Source organism: Chionomys nivalis, chromosome 24 (assembly GCF_950005125.1).
Source record: "Chionomys nivalis chromosome 24, mChiNiv1.1, whole genome shotgun sequence".
Classification (NCBI taxonomy): domain Eukaryota; kingdom Metazoa; phylum Chordata; class Mammalia; order Rodentia; family Cricetidae; genus Chionomys; species Chionomys nivalis.
Genome location: NC_080109.1, coordinates 5180910 through 5202644, shown reverse-complemented (window position 1 = coordinate 5202644; position 21735 = coordinate 5180910). Strand labels below are relative to the sequence as shown.

General features: G+C 38.0%; 1 protein-coding gene across 5 annotated transcripts in view; it reads right to left on the bottom strand.

Annotated features, from left to right (window-relative positions):
- The window catches only part of Gria2 (glutamate ionotropic receptor AMPA type subunit 2), a 110259-nt gene that overhangs the window by 48865 nt on the left and 39659 nt on the right, over positions 1-21735 (bottom strand). For all 5 annotated transcript variants that reach the window (XR_009056292.1, XM_057757255.1, XM_057757253.1 and 2 more), the window contains exon 3: positions 4514-4753. Coding sequence is in view for 4 of the 5 variants with exons in the window: in XM_057757255.1 (XP_057613238.1) it covers positions 4514-4753 (240 nt within the window). In the remaining variant the exon portion in view is untranslated. The remainder of the gene's footprint in view (positions 1-4513; positions 4754-21735) is intronic.

Here is a 21735-nt window from a genome sequence, read left to right as displayed (position 1 = left end):
ATAGTGAAAGAAAAATTCAGAAAAAAATAGCTTAAAATATCTTTCATTTGCTTATGAAGGGCTGAAATTTAAAATGATAACTGCTGAAGGGCATATTCCATTCAGAACTGTCTTCATTCTTAAAATTGTTATATTTTTTGCATAAAAATTCACTACCTCACTCATTCCAGGCAGTGTAATTAATACGCATGCTCACTAAGTCATGGCACTGTGCCTAGACTAGATTATAATAACATGCATTTGTCTCATCAGTTTTCTCAAGACATCAGGGGGAAAATTGTAGTTTGGAAGCATTTTAGTTCTGCGTTAGATGATTTCTTTGACCTGGAGTCAAAGGGATAAACATCCTTAGTTCAATATTAAAACCAAGACATAAATATAGAAATGAGTCATCGATTCCGTTTTTACTTACTGTACAGAGAAATATATTATCTTCCTTCATTGACATTGAACCAAAATCACATGTCATTGCACTCAAATTCAAATATATTGCACCTGTATCCAAAGACCAAAATCATGAGACCTTGTGGGCTGACAGAGCTAGCCCATTCCCGTAGTTAAAAGTGTTATGATGCTCCATCTTACCACTCCCAATGCACTGATAGCACAAGAATTTTAGGAAGGGCACGGCGTCCTCAAGGAGTATCAGACTGCAGCCAAGTAGCTGGGTAAAGAGACGACACCAGCAATTCTGAAATGTCAGCGGGAATGGGAGACACAGCATCTGATTTCCTGTCATCGGGAAACTGAGATTGGTGGAAGATAATTCCATACGACGTTCACAGCACCTAAGGCTTCCCATGTGTCTGCCAGGATGTAACCTCGGCATTTGGATGAAGTTTGAGAAACAAGGTTAAATGAATTACAGTATTAGTTAAGGGCAGCCTGATGAAGCAAAAGATGTCTAAGTCTCTTTGATCTGGTTTACATCTGGGGAGAATATTGTGGGGGAGAGAATTTCCATCTAGTTCTCAAGCTATTGAATGGCACTTTTATTTGTTGGACATCTTTATGTAACACTATAATATAACATAATATAACATCATAATGTAACAGTCCACAAATTCATGTAATCAAGGAGGTAGAGAGACCATATTGAATGAGCCTCCAATAATGTCAGTTGATAGAGAAAATTATAGAATCTCTTTAAAAAGCCTGATTAATAAGAATAAGGTAGCACAGGTAAGTCCTCCACATCAGGTAACACAATAGTGAGGAGGGAGCCCATGAAAGCTACAGGGTAATAGTAAAGACAGCAGCTCACAGAATGAATGTATGGATAATTTTAACATTATGCAATGTCATAAATTAAGTAACCAATAAGATAAAAGTAGTCAGCAGTAATACCATTTCCATTAGCCAAATAAAACATAAGATAAAGGCCAAGGCCATTTCTGTGTTTGAGAGTCTTACATATTTATCTCTGGAAACAGTTGAAAATGGAAGGCTGTGTAACACTTAACACATTAAAACATCGGCAGCTACTTGATAATATCTCAAAAGTGTGCCCAGAAGGTCACTCTGGGTTTAATGTATAATTACTTAATATTATGACACTAATGTTCTTTGGCCAACAGATGCACTTGACTGGATTCAATTTGTATAATTTAATAATTGGAGATTATCTCATCCTTCCAATTTTATTTAATATTTGAAAAGCATTAATAAAATTGTTGTAAAAAAACATAAGTCTGTCTGTTCTTTTATTTCTGAATATCTCTCTTCTAGTCACTGTGTTTCTCTTCCTTCCTCTGTTCATGTCAGCTGTTGCTGTTGTTTATTTGAATGTTTTTGAGGTTCACTTTTTTTCACTGAAAATAGATTCTTCTCTCATACAATACATCCTCTCTTTACTCCTCCCAGATCCCCACACCTTCCTCTCATCCCCAGATCTACTCCCCCTCCATGTCCTCTTCAGAAAAGAGAGACAAAAGCTGAACAGGACAAAACAAGATACAGTAGACAAGGCAAAAGCCCTCATATGGAGGCTGGACAAGGTAATAAGAGGAAAAGAGTCCCAAGATCAGGCAAAAGAGTCAGAAACACACTTGCTCTCACTCATTTTTAACCAATGGGAATAACAGAATGAAGACAAGGGTGAGGTACACTTCTAAACCTGTCATGCTGGCATTTCCTTACAAAGCAATGTCTTATTCCCCTTCCTAGAGTGTATAACAATTTAACATTTATACAGTCATTGATCTGTCCTCTGGTCTCATTGACAAATAAGATTTCTTCATCTTCTGCCCCTTCAACTTAGCAAGCATGATTGCCTTCTAATATCAGATTAAATTTAAGAGGCCCAAACATTTAACTCATTCAGTGAATATCAACTCTGTGTCTAGCATTACCTGTAGCTCTGCATGTCTAGTTATGAACCTCACAGCCAGGGTGAGGAGTGCTTCTGGGTAGAGTTTTCCTGCAGCTTACAGTTGAGCCATAAGTAACAAACAGACCTTATTCTGGGTGACTGAATCTGTCCTTGGAATGTAGTAGGAGCTCAATAAATACTTCTTGAGTGATATATCAAATACAGTATTAATTATAAATTGTTTTACATCCTAGGAAGGGGAATAAAACATTGCTTTGTAAGAAAATGCCAGTATAATAGATGTCCTCGGGAAACTGTATATCAAAGCAGACATCAAGAGCCTCCATAAATCTGAGCTGTATCCAGACAGTTGAGGTGAAAATGGTTTGGCCCAAGTCAGAATGTGAAGGAAGGTCAATCAGATTGTGGATTTAGATTTAGTGAATGAGCAAGTCTGGAAAACTCACTGGAGAACTGGGCAGGACCCATATATTATAAAGACTAAAAGCCAGGCTGAGAATTCCAATGTTATCCTGATTGTAATACGAAGAAGCCATTGAGATTGATGTTGCCGAAAGAAACACATTTAAAATAATTCTGATTGCTCTGTTGAAAATGGATCCCATAGGAAACAGTGTGGCATTAAGGACGTGAGGTGTTGAATGTGTGGTAGTACATTGGCCTGGGGGCTTAGGTCCAGAAAAGAAGTGACCAAATATGAAATACACACATAGATGGAAATAGCATCACTATGAAATAAGTGTGAGAAATGCAATTAAAATATGCCCAACTTCCAGAAGAGTTCCAGGGATGCTAAGTCCTAAAAAAGTGGCCAGAGGGCAACAGGGAAGCCTAAATATCAATAAGCTCGGTTTTATAAATCATTTTTATCACATACACAGGAAACCTATATTAAAGTCACCCTGAACTTTGAAATTCGCATCTACCATCATGACTCTGTCTGTACTTTACATGCGTGATGTAGATATCAATTCTTCCTTCTCAAAACAGGGGATAAAGCTGTTGACACAGATAATATTATATTATAATGAGTACTGACTGGATTTTACACAGAGGCCAGTCATGCCTTGGTTCAAGGGGACATGACTGAAGCAAGATGCCTAGCTTGAGCAGGCCTGCCTCAGCCAAGCCTGAGTGATGGAAGGAGAATGGACCGATGCTGGCTCCCTCCAGTCTGCCTTTCCGCACAACTAGGTGCTCCGTCTTGGTCAAAATGGGCTTCTGAATCTCTATTGAAACTTTAAGTATTCCGAGAAGTGAGCTGCAGAAGGAAGCACTGTGGAGCCTAGCTATGTCTCTATAAAGCGCTTTACCCTCTTGCCTTTGCTTACAGATGACCTCCAAAGACACATCAACATCCCCCAAAGTATTTTATACTGTATGAGGTGTGCACAGACTCATGTATGCTCATCACAGACATGATGAATATTAAGAAGACCTTGACTCCTAAACTCCTAAAGCAGGCCTTCTAATACGGTAAAGAATACAGAAACAAAGGATTCCCCATCCCCAAGTTGGCACACTGAAATAACACATAAACAATCCTGTGGAATTATATAAGGCAGATGGCAATGGATAGCGGAGGTCTGCGCTGGGCTATCCTACACACAGGTAGACCATGACCTCATGAGCAACCTTCAGCTTCTCTGAAGTTCAGAGACCTTATTTTAAAGTAGGGCTACTTTCCGCCTGATAAATCTTTTATATTGAACAAGATTGAGTAACTATACAATACTATAAAACTTTCTATTTGTATGCTTGCATGGATTCCCTTTAAGCCACTTCTCTGATGAGGAACATAGCCATTCTGGAGTCTTTTTGCTCACACGGAACACTGTTTTATTCTAGGAGTAAATTCTAAGTCATTAGATTGTCGCAGGCTACCCCTTTCAACTGTGCTCTGAGATATTGAGTTGGGCAATCTCCTCCACTTGATTATGTGCCTGTGTTTGTTGTTGCTGTTGTCTTGTTCTGTTTTTCCTTCGGAATTTCTGTTTGCTTATTTTGTTTTTTGTTTGTTTGTTTAACTTTAATCATGTAAATACTTAAAATTGTATGGTTTATTTACAGCAAAATGAAACCAAGAAATTTTTAGGCGTTTATTTACTTTTAGAGTACCCCATAGCCATACCAAGGCAAACGCTGTGCTGGACCCATTAGGAAGGGACACCTGTTACCTACCCCTGTCGCTGTCGTAGAGGTACGCAAACTTGTCCCACTGGTAGTACTCGATCAAGCTAAGAAGGGCTCCTTTGAGGTCAGGTCGCATCTGGATGACAAACGGATGTGTGCCATCTGTCGGGAAGCTCGGAGTGATGAAGGACACGTGGAGCGTCCCACAGAAGGACGTTATGGTGTTTACGGACTTCTTGTCGTAAAATCCGAAGATGGCATAGACGCCTCTTGAGAACTGGGAGCAGACTGGAAATCAGGAGCACAGAAAAGGTGAGTTATTTACTGTCATGTAATCATATGGATAGTCTTGAAATGCGGTATTCATGTAAAGTACAAGATCGTTACCAGATCAAAAGAAATAGTAAGTTAATACTTATGATTCATCAAAATTTATAGAAACATTTGTTTAACATTCAATTAGATAAATTTTAAAAAAAACTATAAGGGATAAAAAGCAGGAAATGAGGCTACATGAAAATGCATAGATTATTTAACAAGCTTCACGTGGGTAAACGTATCTTAGGACAATTTTTTTAAATGTATAATTCATTGAGTTTTAAAGTATTATTTTAATTAAAATGTAATTGAATTCCCTTTCCCCTCCCGTTTCTCCTTTCAACCCCTCCTATGTCCCCTTTCCCACTCCTTTTCAAATTTCTGAGCACAGTTGGTAAAATGCATGCCACACAAGCAGCTAACAGTGTGAGCCATGGAAACCCCATTAAAAACCAGCCATAGTGCCATGCATGAGAGACACCATCACTGGGGAGGTGGAGACAGGAACAATCCTGGGATTCACTTATCAAATGGCCTAATCTAACCAGTAAGCCCCAGATTCAATGAGAGACCCTGTGCAATAATAAAGTAGACTGCTACCACAAGGAACCCCCCCCCCTCCAAATACGACATCTGCCCTCTTCATGCACATGCACACATGAGCACACTCACTGGCTCACACAGATGTGCCAACACACACACATACAAAGAAATTTAAGCTGATAGTGCTTTATATCACAAGGCTAGTGTTTCCATAGTGCCAATGTTAAGAAATCTCTGTGAGAAGAAGAAAATACCACGTTTGTCTCAGATATACAGAGGTCTGTCACCAGAGAGGCATATGCTCATCTCTGTCACTCCATCAATTAGCAATTAAATACAGCTAATAAAAGAAAATAAATTTCCTAATTTTACTTTAACAGTTGGCTTAACCTACTTACTTGTTCTTCTGTCTGGCAGTTCTTTGGTGAAATCAATATACTCAAATGTGCTCTCCACTCCATCCACCCTACTTCATTAATAGGAAATTCTTGCATTATGCATATCATGTGTCTGTTATGTTTTATATTAACTCATTTCTTTCTCATGATAACTCTTGAGATAGGATCTTTTATTATCCCCAAAATAATGACAGGAAAATTATCACTTTGAGTAAATAGCTTGTAGCCAGTGTTCAAACCTAAGCAGTCTGCATTCACAATCTGCATTCATATCTATTATACAATACTTTTTAAAAGCACAATTAATGGACTATCTACACAAATGTTATTGCTCTTGTACTTCTGGTCCCTTCCATTGATATTTCGTCACTATAATTGGAATGGTCTTTTGAAACACCAATATGACTGTCTCTTTCTGATAAGTAAAAGCAACTTGGCTTAGGATTTCAGTGCTCTATAGAAACCAACTGTAGCAGCCCTCAGTCACCAGCCCACGGGATCAGGTGCTTTTGATGGATGTATAGCTGGTATTTGCTGAATGACCCTAAACCTATCAGCATCTTCCACATGAATTACTTCCAATACTATCTAACTTTACTGAATCTCTTTCACAAAGATGAGTGGAAATAGATTTGTTTCACAAACAAGAGCCTTGTTAAAGTAGATGTAGATTCTAATAAGCAAATCTAGATGATCTGTAACTAATAGCCAACTTTTCAATTATTAAGAGATGTTAATACATCAGAAAATAAACAACAATGGTTTTTCATATACTTCATTTAACTACAAGATGAAATTGTGGTATATTATTTGTCCTCCTCTAGGTAAGGAAAGTAGCCTTTAATATATTTGATGGCTGAATCTGTTCATCATATAGATGAAAAAGACCTTTGGCTGTTAAGTCTTCCAGGCAAACTCGGCAATGATCTCTTAATTTGTACATGGATAAATGCGTACTGACATGGGTATTTTACATTTAAATTGGTTATAATCCTTGTTAAATCTTAGGTTGATGAAGTATGACATCTGAAAAGGGAGGGTTGCTTTAAAATTCTCCCTGGATCTACTTTATTTGATTTCCACGGAAAGGTTGGCATGGCGTCCAGACACTGGGGTTTTCATGCAATATGATTTATTGATGGGACTTCCTCTCTTGAGCACAATACTTTTCATGATGGAGAGAGCAGCATCACCGGAATGCTCAAAAAGAAAGCCGCTGTTTGAATACAGAATCTCAGTAAAAAACCACGCATTTCATTTTTCACAGATCTGAACTGTGCAGTCGAGAGACTTCTTTGTTTTTTTTTTTTTTTTTTTTTTTGGTTTTTCGAGACAGGGTTTCTCTGTGGTTTTGGAGCCTGTCCTGGAACTAGCTCTTGTAGACCAGGCTGGTCTCGAACTCACAGAGATCCGCCTGCCTCTGCCTCCCGAGTGCTGGGATTAAAGGCGTGCGCCACCACCGCCCGGCGAGAGACTTCTTTGTTACGTAAGCAGCTGGAAGCACTTTCTTTGTCTCAATAAGAAAAGCAAACTGTACAAAACTTTATAAGAAATTTTATCTCTTTTAAGTCAGAAACCATACATTCTCTAGTACCTTCTGCCGGTTCTTCAGTGAATACTGCTTTACAACATGACCTTGGTCCCACTCAACCGTATCACCTTATGGTTCACAAATTATAATGACTTTCTTTTTTCCTACTTCACTCTATTTTGGGGGGTATTTTTGTTAATTAATTATTATTATTAATTATTATCTATTTCTACAGATGCCATTTGATCAATATTTCTCAGTCATGTTCATTATTTGCAGATGTGGTATGAGTGGCATTGAGATCTCTGAGCAAGCACTTTAAGTGAGGTACTATTTCCAAGTTCACAATAACAATCTGAGAATGGGAGCTGAATCTTATGCTACATGAGTGCCTCATGTGCACACATCCAAGACCTTCTGCAATCTTCTACTGTTGTTCCCCAGTACAGGCTTGTATTTGACTTTGTATGATTGTCACCAAGTGCCTTATAGGTCTTTGATAAGAAAGTTCTGCTTTCATTTTTTTTTACATAGATGTCAAGCAGCAGAGGGAGATGAAGAAGGAACTGGTACAAGCTGTCACTCCCAAGAACATGCCCAAGGGACCTACTGCTTCCATTTAGGCACTAGCTTACAGTCTCCTACTTTCCTAAAAAATCCTCACAAACTGGGGTGTAAGATTTTAACATTAGCAAGAGGTGTAGGTAGGGGTAATTGCTTAGTCACATTCTATTATTTTGCTCTGGCTTCCTAAGGCTTCTACCTACCTCATAATGCAGAATGAATTGTCTGTCTCTGAGAGTCAGCATCTTAGCCATTAATGAACTGATTTAAAGTCTTTTCTGAGATACAAGCCAAATTCTTACTCATGACCTCTAAAGCATACCATACATAAGGGTGTGTACTTCCAAGATAAAAAAAAATATCAAAATAAAAATCCCATTTCTAAAATAAAGTAAAAAGGAGTAACAAGGAAGGCAGAGATGGGGGAAGAAAGAAGAAGATAAAAAAATATATCAGGGAAAACACTAAGATTTTCGGCACTGTGCAAAACTTAAGACATCCAAGATGCATGGTATCATAATGAGAAGGTCAACAGGCTTGAGTTGCTCCATCGCTATGGCTTTGCCAACTTGCCTTTCACACTGAAGCCTTCATAGGATTCCTGCTTCGTGCTAGTTTCCCAAAACTAGCATCATGTGGATAACATCAAGGACTGCTGCCCTCTTAAGCACTGGTCACCTTTCTTTGGACAGTGTACATAAGAGCCTGTGACTGCTTAGGTTTCTGAATGTAAAGAAATACTTCCCCCAGCAAACCTGTGTCTAACTGGAGGATGACAGAGCATGCTAAGCAAGTTTCCCTTTTATGAACTTGTCAACTCTGGGTTTGATGTGGTCTTATTTATTTTTAGTCATCTTCCTGGCATCCTTTCTTTTTCCCAGTTGAAAGTAATTACCTTATTTGAATTGTGCTATTCTTGCTAACAAGTACATCTTATTTGGCCTCAAATTTTCTCCTTTCCTAGCCTTCACAAGACTTTCTGCCATACTCTTTGTTCACAATTATCACTATAAACCTGGATAAAAGATTTTCTGACAATACCACAGCCAAGATGTTGACTATCTTAAGCATTCTTTCACCAGCTAAACACAGCTACCCATGGGGTCTCATAAAATGGACAATAGGTAGAGAAATTTATTGCAATAACAAAACATAAATATCTTTGATTACTACCATCAGTAAGGTCTTTATTTCTATCTGCATCTTCATGAGTTAATTCTTCATGACCTGCATTCTTGACTTCTAAGTTCATATTGGAATAACTCAGTCAGCTTTACCTATAGGACTATAGGCTTTTAATAGCAGAGATATCTACACTTTTCTAAATCCTTCCTATATTCTCATTCCCAAAATTTAACAATTGCATGGTAAAGATAAGGCTTACTAATAGCAGTGAATGCATTCTTAGGACTGACTTTCTGTATTAGTGATAATTAGTGATAAAGTTTTCATCCTTGTGCCACTGTACGACATAATAAATTTAATAAAATAAGGACTTCTTTTCATTTTTGGTTTCAGTGCTTTCATCACCTACAATCCTCTGCTCTTGTCATTCTGGGTCCTTGCTCATGTGTGCCGCACTGCTGCTACGTGTACTACGGTTCTGTAGCACCTGAACTACGTGTGATATGATGTTACCTGTAGCTTCTGCCCTACGAGTAAGGGCTCTGGAGATTGAAACACACACACACACAGAGACAAAGACATGGGCCATCCTTGAAACAAGAATGCCCCAAGAATGCCCCCTTTATTGTGTTCAGGGGAAGGTTATATAGTGCTCTGGCCACGCCCCAGCTCTTGAGATCTTTCAGCTGCAGCCACTAGAAATCACTCTCTTGTCTCGTGCTCAGAGCAGCTGCTAACTCAGGAAAACAAGTTGTTTTGCTCAGAGAAGCTGCAAGCAAGTTGTTTACAGAAAATTCAGGGTCTCGGGGCCCACAGCCCCCACCAGTCATGCATAGAAACATATGGCAGAGGAGTCTTGTAGCAGACAGGAAGCAAAAAGCCAGAAACAGAAGTTGGCTGCCAACCTCCATTGGCATACCCATAATTACCAACTTGAACATCACACCATATAAATTCCTACTATTTCTCCAAATAATTCTACCAGTATGGGAAGGGAACATTCAACTTATGAACTTGCAAGAACACTTCCTATTGGAATTATAACCATTATGGGTGGGTACAGAAACATATTGACGCATTAAACACTAAAACTGAGAGAGGTATTCTGGATTAATTAGAAATGTGCTTAGTTGTTTCATTTTCATCTCCACTTTATTCCCCCATGATGCTTCCAAAGGGTAAAGTTCCCACTCTGCCCTACATCTTCTAATGTAAGAAAGTTTAGAAATACCTAGATTATCCAGAATAGTGTGCTATTAACTCTTGGGGAAAATGTGAAAAAATAACAAGCTTTCTAAAATGATGTAGACAATATTAGAATTTCCAAACAGTCATCATAGAAATGGAAGACAGAGAAAAGAAACACAGAGTTTCAGCTCTAGCTTCATGGTTTGTACAATGACAATTTTCCACATTATTGTAAGTTTCCGAATGATTAGGCTGATTACTGTAAGAAGGTCACATATGAGTAAGGCTTTAAAAATGATTGCAAAAATGTCAGTGAAGACACTCTCTTGTTGAGTTCTACTTGAGTTAAATATTTAATAACAACATTGAAAAACTCAGCAAAGTAAAATCCTTCCTTAAGACATTTTAGGTCAAACCACAGAAGTCCTAATCTCCCGAGCGTAAGGAACTTGCTGATTGCTTCACTTTTTGTCACAAGAACAGATGATATGAGCCAGCAACAATGCTGATGCTGCATGCAACACTTCTGTCCTCTTGGGCCATTCTGCTCGCTGGTGCTGCTAATGTGGCATTCACGACACAGTCTGGAAGACTTCACACCACTGTTTAGGAGAAGAATAAAGAGCTGTATATGATTGAGACTTGCTTTTTTTTACATTTATAGATTGATGTGCACCTTTACGAAAAGGTGTGAACTTCTTCATAAGCAGGGAGGCAACAGCCCCTTTGCAGCTCAACTTGTATCTGGTGATGGCTCCATCAAGAAGGACCCCTGCCCTTATATTCCAGACAGCACAAGAGACCTTCACCTCTCATAGTGTAGTGCTTGAACAGATTTTACCATTGAAGTTTTCCTATCATTGGTTACAATGATATTCTACTCAAGAGTCCAATCATATCTTGCTCATGTCTACTGGGTATCTCTGACCTTGTCTAAATGTGTGATTTGGTATTCTTTCCATTACAACTTATAGTTTTCTGTGCTAATTCCTTCTCTACACTACTGCCTGCAAACCATACCACCTTAGTATTTTGTTTCTGCCTTTAATTACCTCTGCCGACTTGTTCTTCTACCACTCAAGCTAAAAATAATGCACCACAGACTTGACTAACACTTGTTCTCTTCAGTTTGACTCTGTGTCTTACAGGTTTCCTCCTTCTCATTGCAATTTCAACTTTTAGGCACATGCTCCTGGGATTTTGTTGTTTTATTTTCTGTTATTTTATAATAGGATCTCACCCTGTAGTTAAGGCGGTCTGGGATCTAATTGTGTAAATGATTGTGAACCTGTGGTGATCTTAACCTTCCATGAACTAGATTCGGTACGTGCCTAATCACTCCAGGATGACACACTTGTTTCTTAGACCTTTACCATCATCACTCTTGTCCCCACAACTATTTGACTGACGTGGAAAATTAAAAATTCCAATTTCTTGGAGAAAATGAAAATAAAAAGAGGAATGAGGAAAAGAGAAGAGAAAAGTAAGGAAAGAAAATTTGCAGAAGTTTAACCCGGGAAACTCCATCTTCCTATAGGTTGCTCTTCTGTGACAGCATCGGAATTAATGGCGTTACTTAGATTTAGAATTCCAGAAATTTTCCTTACTGTCCTTCGTTGTTCTGTTCACAACACCCCTCTCCACCTATTTTATTCTACTCCGTCCACTCCACAGTGAGCACACATTGTTTAGGACCTGTTAGGCTGCATTCTAATGTTAAACAAGCATGAACTTGACAAGTAAGTATTTAGCTGAGGTTTGCTGAGCAGGGTTTTCTAGACATTTCTCACATCTCTTCCTTCCTTTTCTTTCTCTTTGATTATGATGTTTGTCTCTCTCCTCTCTCAGTGTCTACACTTTTTCCCTACAGATCTGCCTAAAACACACTATTAAAAGGCAGTCTCTGCTGATTTGTCTCCCAATTCTTTTTGTCCTTTTCACATCCTATTTCTTAGGAATCTCATCCTTATTACCAAGGACCCACCCATCTTTTCATGTAAATGTTTTCTAGAAGTCCAACACCCCAGTTGTTTATTTGTATACACCTCTTTAGGAAACCAGAAAATATGCAAGATAACTATCACACACACTATTGATGTTAATATATATATACATGCTTATATTATAGTTATTTTTGTTCAAATAATTTATACTTAAAACTATTGCAACAAAATGTCAAGAGTACGCTTCCTAGAATGAAAAAGAAAAATATATTAACCAGCTGTTTTACAGTGTCTAAAAACACATAATTACCCTTGATAGAGACATAGAGACAGTATTCAATAGCCAAGGATGTGCTGGCAATAATTGTGGGACCAGAAGCTGAAAAGTCTAATAATGGCTGCAATTTGAATCTGGATCCGGAGTTTGGCTTGGTGAGTCGGGTTGCCTTTCTCTGCTTCAACCTGAGGATAACAATATTACCTACATCAACAGAAGATAGGAAGGCATTAACAGACACAAAGAGCAACTCTCTCAGCAGTGTGGGCTGCTAATCAGCCACACAGAATCCTCTCTGCCTTTCCACCTTACTTTCCATATTCTAATTAATGGTAACGCCAGCCATCTATCTATTATGCCCCAAAAAATCACTTCCACAAAACAGTGTTCATATATTGAAAACTAAACCCATCTTCTAAGGCCAAAAGATATAAGGCTCTTTCCCCTTTGATCACCTGGATACAAGTGTTCGGCAAGTCCTGTCCATTTGCCCCCTCTAATCTGTGTTCCTCAATTTTGCGGACAGTGCTTAACAGAGTCTTGTAAGCACTTAACCACTAAATTCCCGCAATAACGTCGCAAACCACACCCCCTGTAATCATCTCTTTCCTATCACCGCACAAGTCACCCTTACTTAGAAGCCACTTATGTGCTCCAATGGCTGAGTAAATAGCAGACAGCATCACTCAAGTTCTGTCGGTTTTGTGAGGTCTGAGTCTCCTGTGTTTACCGTGTGTGATCAGCCAGTATTATCGCTTCTTAGCTTTCTCTTTAAATACTGGCTCAACTGAGGAAAGAATAAAGATCCAATCACCTGTGCAAGCCCAACAAGTTCGTGACACAGAGCAGCCATATAATAAACGGCACCTTAATGAAGTAACAGTTCTTTGAAGCGTGTCCTGCCTATGAGCAAACAAATGTCGCCTTCCCTTATTTTATTTGTATACACCTACTGTTACTCTGTCTTCAACCCACCTGAAAAGTGAGTGACAGAGTTAGGGTGTCTTGCTGATTTATGACTTTCTTAAACAAAGGGTCAGTATAGGAACAGAACAAAGCTGAGAATTAGAAGCCAGCTCTACCATTCTCTGGACACCTGGGATGAAAACTGTTTGTTTTGAACCTCGCTTCCCAATCCTGGGGGGTTTTCTTGTCTACCTAATTCACAAGAATGCTTTAAGGATTGTGTTGTTAAAACTATAGATAATACTCAAGAAAATATTAATTCTTAGATAAGTGTGCTTTTAACAGTAAAAACAATCCTAAGGATTTTTGTGTCTGCAATACGCAAATCAGGAATTTCATAAATAAATCGTTACAATATTTATTATTTGATGACGATACATTAGACTCAAATGGCTAATAGACGTAAGATACAGGTTCTTGCACTACTTCATTTCAGTTGGTACTCAAAATTCTCAGAAATTAATGCTTTCCTCCTAATTTACCATCTCTCATTTTCACTGGCTTTGTTTTAAAATCCATATAAAACTGGGTCAATCTTTAGTCAAGCAAAGGTTGACACTCTTTGGAACACCTGGGACATTCAATTGTGCTACTATTTCAAAATTTATTTTGTGTGGAGAGAATTTTACATGCCGAGTGAAGAAGTTAATAATGCAGCAAAATACATGACGAAAGAGACATACGTCAGCGAAGCACAGTGCTCCCCTTGTTGTGTGTGCATTAAGCCTCAAAGCTTACTGTGACATTTAAGCCTTCAACATATAATTGTTGTAACATTATGTGGTACACACATCATTAGAATTTTATGTAAAGTTTTTGGGAGAATGATAGAAACTGAACCATGATTCCATTATTTGTGGAAATTTTAGGTCAGCACAATTTTCTACGCTATTGGTGAAATGGAGTGAAATACCCCCTTTCCACAAATATGGATGTTTTAAAGCTTAAATATCTACTGGAGAACTTCATTTCCTCATCTGTGGATTTGAACCGCTTCCACTAAGGAGATGGAGACGGCAGCTTAGCATCTACACGAAACTCTATATTTCCAGCAATCACTGCATAGCTAGTGAACCAGAGAATAAATGGCCCCGAGACAATGTGTGGAATAATAAGCATACACCCAAGTGACAGTCTCTATAAATTGCCTCGCTAATGTTTAACCTACAGTCGTGGCGCCCATCTACACAGTGATAAATTGCTTCTCCTTTGCATACATCTTGAGCCCATTTTTCATAGAAATAGTTAATGTGATGCAATATCATCTCTCAGTCATAGAAGACTGTAAAGTTGTAAGAATGCATTTTTCATTCTCCCCAGCAAATATCTGTCCTTCCCGACTTTCACGCTAAGTAGTCTGAGTGAGGTTAAATGTCCTAAGTTTATTGTTGTGGCCTTTAATATATGCAGCTTTAGAAATCCATAATATTTATCTTTGCTTCATTCTTCATCTAAGGTGGCAAGCTATAATGGGATCGACAGTAACAGGTAATAACTCTGATGTAAATTTTAATGATGGGACCTGCACATGGAAGAGAAGGAGCATCACCTCCGTTTATATAAAATGCAATTTCACAAGAGATGGTTCCATTTCCATCTTGGCCATATATTTCCTTCACACACACACACACACACACACACACACACACACACACACACACACACACAGTTTCGACCTCTAAAAAGTCTTGTTGACCTCAGGCTCTAGGTGAGTTCCACATTTCTATGCTCTGGTGTGGTATGAGTTCATACAACCATGCCTACAGCCAACTGGGTGTTTCCTTAAAATGACAGACTTTAAAGGTCTCAATGTCCTCAAAGGTAACATCTAGCTTATATATGACTCTAAATGACTGAACATTCAAGAAATAAATTCTAGAAAATGCCAAGTCACTTATGTATATTACTTTATCACCTATTTTTCATATAAGTTTAATGTGAGATATAATCAAATTCAAGGGCCTTAGTCACCATTATCTGTATATTTTATTAGACTTACATTTGTTGTTCTTTTTACATTTCTTCTCTGTCCTCTTCCACTTTCTTCTAAATCATTTTATTCTTCATATCCCCTTTTGGTCTGGAAACTACACACTTATTCTGTTATTCCTTCCACACTTTTCATTGCCCTAATGTTCTTTTCAGATACTTTAAGCATGCTGCTTAAGAAAGCTGTGGGCATGCCGGGCGGTGGTGGCGCACGCCTTTAATCCCAGCACTTGGGAGGCAGAGGCAGGCGGATCTCTGTGAGTTCGAGACCAGCCTGGTCTACAAGAGCTAGTTCCAGGACAGGCTCCAAAACCACAGAGAAACCCTGTCTCGAAAAAACCAAAAAAAAAAAAAAAAAAAAAGCTGTGGGCTGTCCAAACATAAGGCTAAGCCTGAAGATCCTGTCGACTCATCATCTAGAACAAGTATTTGGCTGATTTGCTTATATATTTTTTCAATATAAGTAATGTGTGTTGAACAAATCCACCTCTCATCCTCTCCCCTTCAGTTCTTTGTTTATTCCCTGTCACCATCAACCCTCTCTCTTCCCAACTTAACATATACTTTTTCTTTTACTAAACGTGGTGACTCCATTTAGTACTGCCTGCATGCAAGGGTAAAGGACCATTGGCTTTTGAGAAATATGTTTCTATATTTGTATGTGTGCTTCACTTCCAAAGATAAACATTTTAAAAGGCATGCCATCGATGTGTTATTGAAGCAATAAAAATTGAGTGAGAATTTGAATAACTATCTGACACACTTGATCAATGTATGAAATTAAATCCATTTTCACAGCCCATAATTCTTCCTTTCCCACAGTAGATTGGTTTTTAAAAGCCCATATATTATTAATCATTTTGTTCCGTTCACCACCATGTGGTTCAGAGTTTGGGAATATGGGAGACGATATAATGTAGGTCACAAAATACCAATATTTAGTCATTATCATATGATTCCATAATTATTCACATCCTTGTTTTAGAATACTATCATAGGTAATTTAATAAAAGAAAAAAATAATGATACAGTCAGCATTTCACCATTATTAAAATGGACCAAAGCTATTAAGAGGAATGAAATGAAAAGAACAGTCAGTGAATAAGAAACAGAAACAAATGTCTCATTTAGTAGGGCAATAACTAATTCTATGAAAGAGGAACTAAGAGTGAGCAGAGGCAAACTAATTGCAAGGGAAAATACAAATAATATATCATGACTTCTGTATCCCAAGTTATGTTAGCATCATGTGATCTTGGACAAAGGCACATGTGAAAGCAATTAAAGTTATTATTTCAGATATCGGAATGAATGTCTGCAGGGTTCTAGAGAGCCAGTATAGCTATGTATATGAGTCACAGTGTAAGCTGTGAAGTTGGCGATTTGAGAGTGTCTAAATTGAGTGCAGCTGGGGAGTCTGATGCAGAACAAAAGTCCATACTGAAATCTGAACTCTTCTTTTTGCCTCCCTGCCTCCTTCAAGTTGTGCAATAACAGCCAAGACCACAAAGAAAATGTAAAAATAAGCAGCTCTCTGATATAGCTATGGCTTCTAAAATAAATTATCAAAGAATTGAAAATGTGTCTGGTTTCAATTTTTTTAAGAGTAAAATTATGGTGCATGCCATATTTCAGTAGGAAGGACAACAGATCTTCAATCAAAAGGAACTAGATAAAGTAAGTCCTAATGGTGAAGCCAGAGATGATAAGCTGTACCCTCTGGAACAATGTATGGATTAAATGCTAGTTTAATCTCAGAAAATAATTCCTTCTGGAAATATTTTATAAATCAAGAAGGAACCAGCAAAAATTCAGTCCTATTGAGCTGATCATGTAAAAGGTCAAACAGAAGAGTGATGTTAATGAGTACAGAGTATTGCTAATTTGTAAACTATTAATATATTTAAGCAAATACATCTTATATATTAGAAATTATTAAACAGAAAATATATATCAGTTTCTTGAGAATTTTTCAAGTTATTTAAGATCCTTTTATATGGTATTTTCATAAAATTAACTCTTATAATATGAATTGGGTGAAATGGTGTATATATATATATATATATATTCTTTAACTTCATGAAATAAAGATGTTTTGGAAACTGACATATTGAATCTAATGTCTACATAACCATTATTCTGTAAAGTAATAACAGCATTTAAGCTCTGTTCCAGGAACTGTTGATTGGCTTGTGGATAGTAATTTAATAGTTCCAACAATCAACACTGAAAGAGGTTAAGTAAACTTTCCACGCTAACACAACAAATGATAATGATGGTAGGATTTAAACCCAGGCATTCTGGAAGCAGCTAAAAAAATGTCACTTAAGAACATCTGGAAAGCATCCCAGTAGATAAAATGAATTCTGGATTAGTAATAGATATCCTAAATCAAAGAGACATTATGAGATCATAAGCTTACAAAACTATATTTTTAATATGTGGACCAATTGTTTGTGTTTATACGTATACACACACACGCACATGTAAACACACAAACACAAGTGCAAAACCTTGCACTGTGCTCATAGAGACACTAAGTAATATAGCTAGAAATTTTACTAGCAGATTTTTCCCAATTTGTAGATTCCACCTTTGAGGTGATCTTCCACTAACAAGTCACAAAAATTTAATTCTAGAAAAAGTTAGATTATTATTTGTTGCATATGAGATTAATTATATATCCAGGACATTTCAAGAACCTTGAATTTTGGTCTCTTGCTGCAGCAAAGTGAATGGGAGCAGAACCACCAGCTCTGGTTGAGACTCCACAGATAGCAAGAAAAAGACAAGCTGAGCATTGTGGGGAATCACCAGCTGACGGACACCAGACAGAAAGACAAGGGCAGGGCACTGTGTAGACCGGGGAGACTGAGCAACGAAAGTGAAGTGAGATTTCCTATAAGCCTGGACTGGAGGATTTTCTTGCTCATCCTGTCATCTCAGAGGCCCTCTCCTGAAGGAGAGGAGCAATGTACCAGACAATCTCTAGTCACAAACTGAGCTGTGACCCAGGCGCTTCACAAAGACTCCAATATACCCCACATCGCTGATTGTCACACATTAGCAGGGTATTCCCTGCTATCCAGATGGTCAGCAGTTTGTCCTAAGATATTATAGAAATTACACATATGATTCATGAAAATAAAACAAACCTTCTTGTTTTCAAATAAAACACACCTTGCAAAGAAAAAAAATAGCTTGAATTTCACTGACGTGTTTTCTTGTCTCTATGTCTACACCCAGTATAAATTAGTTGACTCACAGCAAGAATCTGCATAGTTGAATCCAAAAGTCACATCAAATACTCAAGAAGAATCTTATGAATTTTGCACGTTCTTTACCATATTGCCACATGATTTGATTTCCATGAGCACATCACTTGAAGGCACGAAGACGCTCAGAACAAAAGCTTTCGCTTTCAGCAAAATCAGATCCATAGCCTGTATTATCTTAATTGTAAGTTCTGATTTGTGGATGTCGGAGTTATTCTGGAAAATATTAGTGGACATAGATTACTTTGTTAAGAGCCCTTGTTCAACATCACCGTTTTTCGTTGTTTTAGTTTTCTGAATGTTTATAATGAGAGCAATTCCAGATAAATCATATACCTGCCTTCGGCTAAGAGGTCACAACAAAGTTATACTTTTATTATTATTATTTCACACCTGGGTCTACAATGAAGTTGTAGAAAATGGGAAATGTCAAAACAAATGAGTTTTTTTTTTAAAGGCTTCAAATGGACTTTTAATGTTCTACTCGTAAATTTGTAAGGCTCAATTTTACTTCAGGTGTTTCTCGAAATTCCGGTAATTATACTTTGACCTCAAGTTTAATCAACATTAAAAGGCATTTGTTTTCCCCACAAGATACCCCAAAGGTTACATAGTTAAAATAAATGAAACTGCTTGAGCAAATACAAACTATTGAATTATGCCAAATGACCTATTTCCCTATTACCACTAGTAGAAGCAACCTAGTGTTTGAATTCAGAATCTCTCTTGCTTCTGATAGGGATGTGTTATTAAACAAAAAGCATCATCCAAATATTCAGGAATTTTAAAACTCACAGAAAAAGTAAGAGGTAACGGCTAGGATATAGCTCTGAGGCAGGTTGTGAGGTCAATATCCACAAGGGCCTGAGATCAACTCTGGGCACCAAAACAGTGAAATACAAGGAACATGCTTCATCATTTCAAATCTCATGAAGAAAATATGCCATGTGGTGAAGAGATTATTGTATCTGAGTGGGGGACCACAGGCTGCCATACAAAATCCTCCACAATTCAATTACCTACATATTAGTATATTTAGGACAAGGAGGACACACTGCCACAGACATGCTTCACTGCTCACTTGAGTTCTCTTAAAAAAAATAACTGTTATAGGAAAAGCAAGTTAAAAGATAAGACTAAAATGATAAGCACAGTGTTTCAAAACTAGCTGTCCCAAATTATGAATTGGATGTGGCTTGAGCATTTGTTTAGTTCTTATGGGTATCTGCAACTACAATCAGATGATTAAAGATTTCTATCAATTCAGAGACTCAATTATTGAACACTGTTCACCATTCATCCCAATAGAGCACAGTTAAGAGTCTAATTATACTGGAATAGAAGATAATTGATAATTGGACATTTGTATTTATGTAGTATAAATTATAATTGGTTTTAAAAATAAAAACCTGGAGTCAGATGTTAGGGAGTGAAAGCTGAGGGATCAGAGAATCAGAGCAGCTGACCACTAGAGAGACCTTTTACCTCTCCTGAGTCCTTAGACTGGAGGGGCAGGCCTGACTCTATGAATCTCCAGACTGTATCTCCAGACTGCATCCTCAGACTGCATCCCAAGACTGCATCCCTAGACTGCATCCCCAGACTGCATCTCCAGACTGCATCTACTGACTACATCCTCAGAGTGAATCTGCCTCCACCAAATCTCAGACTGACACTCAGCTCATGTCTCCTCTTCCTCCTTATATTCCTCTTCCCCACAACCGTATCCCTTCCTGTCTCCACCTCATTAGTGATGTATTAAAGGCTTGTGATTCCTAAGTGCTGTTATGAAAGGTACTCTGACCTTCAGGCAAGCTTTATTTGCTAGATCACAAGCAAAATATCACTATGTGGTGAGATAGTGTGATACCTAAAATTTTCTAAAAATAATTTGGATGCTATTCTAAGAATAATTACTATTTTATTAGACCCTTTTGGGATTCTTAGAGCATACTGAAATGGGCTTTATTGGCAGAAACCCATCACTCACTTTCTCCCAATTTATTTCCACTAAAGTTCTCTTACATATCCAGGGACGAATTCAGACAAAAAGCTCAAAAGTGATAGCGCACAGAAGTGCTCCATGAAGTAAGTAGCTGAAATCACGAACAGCCCTGAAAGATTTCAATAGTGCATCTATCAGTAGGAAGAAACAGAGGTATTCAAGTGAATGGATAGTTTATTTATATAAAATTTAAAAACCTGGGCACTCTTTATAAACCACACAGATGGGGATTAGTTAAACATAATGAAAGTTGAGGTACAAACAGGATATTTGAGCTCCTAGATGTATGGAGGGTATACACAGAACCAGAAGGCATCCCAAGCTTATTAGTATTTCCCGCTTGCTATTTCTTTTCTAGTATTGTTCCTGGTAATGAATCCCAGAGCCCAGGGAACTGTTCTTGTTCTCCAAATGAGAAACGGGCGTACAAAACAGGTTTGCTGCATAAATAAGAAATGTTTTAAGAACTCAAAACACATGACAGCTTGAAGCATGTCATTGAGGAGCTGATAGAGACCTGAAAGCCCATCGCATAAAATATAACTCAAAATAAGTCTAGGAAGAAAAAATTTAATGTGACTTGCTTTAAAACCCCAAGGAGTTCTCAGTAAACTGACAGCTTTGCTATGTAGGGAAACAAATGTTGACTTAATTTCCAAGTCCAGGGGCTAGTCCAGCCTTCCTTCTCATGTCTGCAAGTTCAGGGCTAACCCAGCCTTCTTCCTCGTGTCTGCAGGTCCAGGGGCTAGCCCAGCCTTGCTTCTCATGTCTGCAAGTCCAGGGGCTAGCCCAGCCTTGCTTCTCATGTCTGCAAGTCCAGGGGCTAGCCCAGCCTTGCTTCTCATGCAGTCTCAGCTGACCTCAAACTTGTGCCGCAGCAGAATTACTTTTTCCAAGTTTCACCTGGGTCATGCCACACGCTGATGTCGAAAACAATGCTCGTCCACACATCCTTTTTAATTGCAGGGAGTTGAGATGTATTTACTCCTGAATGTTTTGGTTTCTACTATATAAATATAATGAGTCTAGATAGAAATGTACTGTGCTCATGTTACTGTTTAAAATCCTCTCCATAACTGGGCAGATAGTCCAGAGGAAGAACATTTGCCTATCGTACCTGAGACCCTAAGTTAAATCCTCAGAAATGC